The sequence below is a fragment of the Scylla paramamosain genome, chromosome 44 (assembly GCF_035594125.1).
Source record: "Scylla paramamosain isolate STU-SP2022 chromosome 44, ASM3559412v1, whole genome shotgun sequence".
In the NCBI taxonomy this organism is placed as follows: Eukaryota; Metazoa; Arthropoda; class Malacostraca; order Decapoda; family Portunidae; genus Scylla; species Scylla paramamosain.
In genome coordinates, this window is record NC_087194.1 from 5,547,515 (window position 1) to 5,552,514 (window position 5,000).

The 5,000-nt window shown below is 37.7% G+C and overlaps 1 protein-coding gene across 1 annotated transcript in view; it reads right to left on the bottom strand.

The window, feature by feature from the left end:
* LOC135094169 (protein GDAP2 homolog) overlaps positions 1-5,000 on the bottom strand; it is a 45,780-nt gene that overhangs the window by 5,906 nt on the left and 34,874 nt on the right. The window contains 3 exon segments of the mRNA XM_063994017.1: positions 1-1,482; positions 3,648-3,740; positions 4,330-4,435. The exon segment at positions 1-1,482 is cut by the window's left edge and continues 5,906 nt beyond it. Of these exon segments, the coding sequence (XP_063850087.1) occupies positions 1,435-1,482; positions 3,648-3,740; positions 4,330-4,435 (247 nt within the window). The 3' untranslated portion in view covers positions 1-1,434.

Sequence of the window (5,000 nt, forward strand, 5' to 3'; positions counted from 1 at the left end):
AAAATTGTCTGAGATAGGTTAGGTTAGGTTAGCTGAGGGTGGGCTAGGCTGGATTGGGCTGGGCTGGGCTGAGTTGGGCTGGGTTTGGTTAGGTTTGGTTCTGTTGGGTTGACTTGGGTTGGGTCAGGTTAGATTACATTAGGTTAGGTATGGTTAGGTTAGGTTAGACTAGGTTAGGTTATATCTGGTGAGGTGGGTTTAGGTTAGACTAGGTTAGGTTAGGTTAGGTATGGTTAGGTTAGGTTAGACTAGGTTAGGTTATATCTGGTGAGGTGGGTTTAGGTTAGACTAGGTTAGGTTAGGTTTGTGAGTTGTCACTACATATCATATTAAGAGAATCACTGTTTTCTTGTTTAAAAATTGTAAATATTTCTTGTTCATAACTTGTGCTATGATAATAATAATAATAATAATAATAATAATAATAATAATAATAATAATAATAAATAAATAATCCACTCTCTCTCTCATACACAGACACACACACAAATTCCAACATTTAACTGCTCTAAAACAAAAACAAGTCATAAAAAACAATAATAATAAATAAATAAAACTTACCTAATGCACAAACCTACACACACACATTCCCAAAACACCCACTTTTTTTGTTTAAATTCTCTCTATTTATAAACAGCACAACAAATATATATATAATAATATTAATAATAATAATAGTGATAATAATGTAGGTACTATTATATAAACTCTGAATGAAACGTAATCTTTGACACACTATTCACTAAGTCTGCATTGTCATTATCATCATCATTATTCCTGTCATCATTTTCATTATCTTTTTCAAGTAATTTAGACTAATTCTTATATTTTCCTCTATATTTTCTCCTTTCTAATCCTCCTCCTCCTATTTTTTTTTTTTACCATTTTTCCTTTTCATTCTTTTATCTCCTCCTCCTCCTCCTCCTACTTTTATTTTTTTCTTTCTCCTCTCCTTAATTATTTCTTTCCTCCTTTTCTCCTCCTCTTTTTATTTCTCTTTTCTTCCTTTTCATAATTTCTTTCACTCTCCTCCTCCTCCACCTCCTTTTATTTCTCTTCCCTCCTCCTCTTTTCATCATTTCTTTCCTTCTCCTCCTCCTTTTATTTCTCTTCTTTCATTCTCATCATTTCTTTCCTTCTCTTCCTCCTCCTCCTTGCTTTCAATTCCATTTCTTTCTCTCTTCTTAATCATTTTTCCTCTATTTTCCTGTCAGTAAATCAATTTCTACTATCAATCCCTCCTCCTCCTCCTCTCTCCTCCTCCTCCTCCTCCATCACCAAAACAATAACAAAAACAAACAAAAACTCAAATAAACAAATAAATATCCCTGTTTTTATCTTGTAAGGATGAGTGGAGGTCCTCTCTCTCTCTCTCTTTCTCCCTCTCCCTCTCTCTCTCCTCTGCCCATCCACTCATCCACCGGCCACCAATGCTCAGGAGGAAGGGGAGCTGATCGGACGGTAGTAGCGGATGCCGTTAATCTGAAATGGAGAGTGAAGGGTGGGTGGGTGGGATGGGAGGGTGTTAGGGAGGAAGAGATGGGTTGGTGGGTGGGAGGGAAAGATAGAAGGGTTGATGGGTGGAAGAAGGGAGGGAGAGATGGGGAGGTGGATGAGTGAGAGGGTGAATGAGTGGGTGAAACAGAGAGAAAGAGAGAGAAAGGGAAGAAGAAGGAATGTGTGTGAATTTTCTATCATCTCTCTCTCTCTCTCTGTAACACACTAGAAGAAAGGAGGAGGCAAGACCTAATAATAACATGCACAGGCTAACACAAGACCAAGAAAGGTAGAAAAAAGAGAAAAAAACAAACAAACAGATACACTACTGCAGGGACAGAGAGACTGGACATCCGAGAGGAAGCAGGAAGAAAAACACAGATCTGATATACACTTAAACACTTTATCATTTTATTATGGCCTTGGATCTTAAGATATGCAGATTTTTTTTTTTTTTTGTACTAGTTGACAGACTAACCTTTATGGTGAGCAAAGGTTTTCAGGCAAAAATATATGCACTAATAACTCTAGATTTCAGACTACACTTATGTATACTAGTTAAACTTATACACTGATATAAAATGATGGAAGTATGGATAATGAGATAAGATGAATATGATATTACATGGGGTAAGATTAAATAAATTTGGGTGAACTTATATAAAATGAGGGAAATAAGGGAGATGAGGGGGTGAACATGAATAACATGGGGTAAGGGGGAATGAATGGGATAAGATGGCAAGGAAGGGTGAAGTGCTTTATGAATAAGACAGCAAGTAAGGGTAAAGTAACAATGTAGAGTCAACAATGGTGCTGCAGACTGGTATGTAATAAGACTCTGGAGGAAGATAAGGTGAGAAATAGAATATGGAAGGAAAAACATTGGGTAGTATACATCCAGGAGATGACCCTTAAATTTGCTTTTAGTGGACTTTCTTAGTATGTAAAGGCAGGGAATTCCATATTAGAGAGCCTCAGTACACAGATGAGTGTGGCTAGAAACTTAACAGTGACTTGGTGTACACAGGCACTCTCTGTGTCATGTGGTGTAGTTGTAAGATGGAAGAAAGACAGTGATCAGGTTTTTGTACATACAGGTTGCAACAGAAAGTTGTGCTATGTCTTCAAGCTTCAGTATGTTCAAGTTTGAAGAGTGGAGTGGTGTGTTGCAAGATATGAGCTGTTTGTGATAATGCAAATTATCTTTTATGAATTATGTTTATTTAAATGTATGACATAAGAAGTACTCCAGACTGGATTACAGTAATGTAGAAGTGGAAATATGTGGACACAGTAGAACTTTAGAACTCCATAAAGCATAAAATCTCTTATTTTAAATAGCATGGCAGTGTATCTTGAAAGTCTTTGGGACCTGTTGCTTGTATGAAATTTAAAAGTTTAGTTTTCATCCAAGACGACTCCCAGAAATTTCAGTTTGTTTGTTCTGCTTATTAGGTTGTTTTTTATCTTCAGTTCTGGTAAGAAGTCATCAGTTTTGTTAGAGGATAATGTGAGGTGAGTTTTGTTGCTATTGATTATGAGTCTATTGCTCAAACACCAGCTGTGTAGTTTATCAAGGTCTTCATTGGCTGAATGGAATAGGGTGTCATTACTAGGGCCTGTGAAATACAGGGCCATGTCATTGGCAAAGAGAACATTTGCTCGAAAGAAGATTTTTATAATGTTATTGATGTAGATAATGAACAGTGTGGGCCCCCAGACACTTTCTTGTGGGACACCAGTACATACATTTCTTTGTAACTTATACCCATCATGGACCGTGGCCTGGTTTCTATCAGTTAAACAGGCTTTGAACCAGGAATGTATAGTACCTCATAGGTCATAATGATACAACTTTTGCATAAATATATTGTGGCTGACATTATTAAAGGGTTTGGAGAAGTCAACAAAGACCAATAATACTTATAATTTGTCATCAAGATATGAATAAAGATAGGAGGAAAATTGATTTAGAGCATGATAAATGATGAAACCTTTTCTGAATCAATACTGGGAATCACTTAGGATTTTGTTTTTATTTACTACACACACACACACACTAGAAGTGATAGAGGAAAGAAGTGTGTACTAACTGAAGGAAAGAATTAACACACACACACACACACACACACACACACACACACACTTACCGTCATATCATGTTCAGTAATGTAGGCAGGAATTTCGAGTTGCTCTGGGTCGATAATGTCATACAGGTACTCCACGCCAGGCACTGAGTGAACCTGCAGCAGTAACATCAGTAGCAGTAGCAGTAGCGGTAGCAGTAGTAGTAGTAGTAAGCCAACAGATCACAGAAAATAACACATACATACAAACAAAATAGAAATATGTGCATAACAAGCAGGCTCTCTCAAACACAGGGCACAACACTCCCACAGGGGGCCTCAATGCTCCTGACATCCTCCACTGAGAATACTGAATCATGTAATGTTCTCCTATGCAATCCTATCAACAGAAATTCCTTACTTGTGCAAAAAAAAAAAAAAAAAAAAAAAAAAAAAAAAAAAAAAAAAAAAAAAAAAAACTATAAAATGCAATTCCTAAAAATTTTCCCAAATTAGTAACAAAATTAGAAACAGATAAATGTGAACAGGTAAACATTTCACCTGTCATCATCACTACATCCAAGCTACATCACCACAACACCACTACATCAAAACTACACCACCACAACACTACATTACCACAACACCAGCATATCACATCACCACCATCACAACACAATACCACTACCACATCACCATTACCACAACTGACCCCTTCATCACCACACCAGTACATCATTACTACACCACCACCACCACCACCCACCTTGTGTTTGATCTGAGGGGCCATGAAAGTAGTGAACCACCAGGTCATGATCTTGGTCCACAGTGTTGGGTGGACAATGTAGAAAGCCTTGAGGTTCTTCTTGTACCTGTGAAAGAGTGCTGGTTAGTGTGTGTGTGTGTGTGTGTGTGTGTGTGTGTGTGTGTGTGTGTGTGTGTGTGTGTGTGTGTGTGGTGTGTGTGTGTGTGTGTGTGTGTGTGTGTGTGTGTGTGTGTGTGTGTGTGTGTTTCTCTCTATCTTTCTATCACACACACACACATACACACACATCAGAAGGTGCTCCTTATTTTCTCTGTCTTCCTCCTCCTCCTCCTCCTCCTCCTCTGCTAATGATTTTTTTCTTTCTCTGTTACTTTTCAAGATATAATAACCCCCCATCTCTCTCTCTCTCTCTCTCTTGGTCTTTCTCAAAACACACACACACACACAAAAAAAAAAAAAAAAAAAAAAAAAAAAAAAAAAAAAAAAAAAGAGAGAGAGAAAGGGGAGACGATTGCGATATATAAAGCATATGAGGGCGTAGAGGAGGTGGACTGGAGCGGCTTAATGGTCTGGGATACACGGGACACTAGAGGACATGGAAAGAGGCTGAAGAGGAGTGCTTGTAGAAGAGATGTCAAAAAGTATAGTTTCCCATATAGAAGTATTGATGT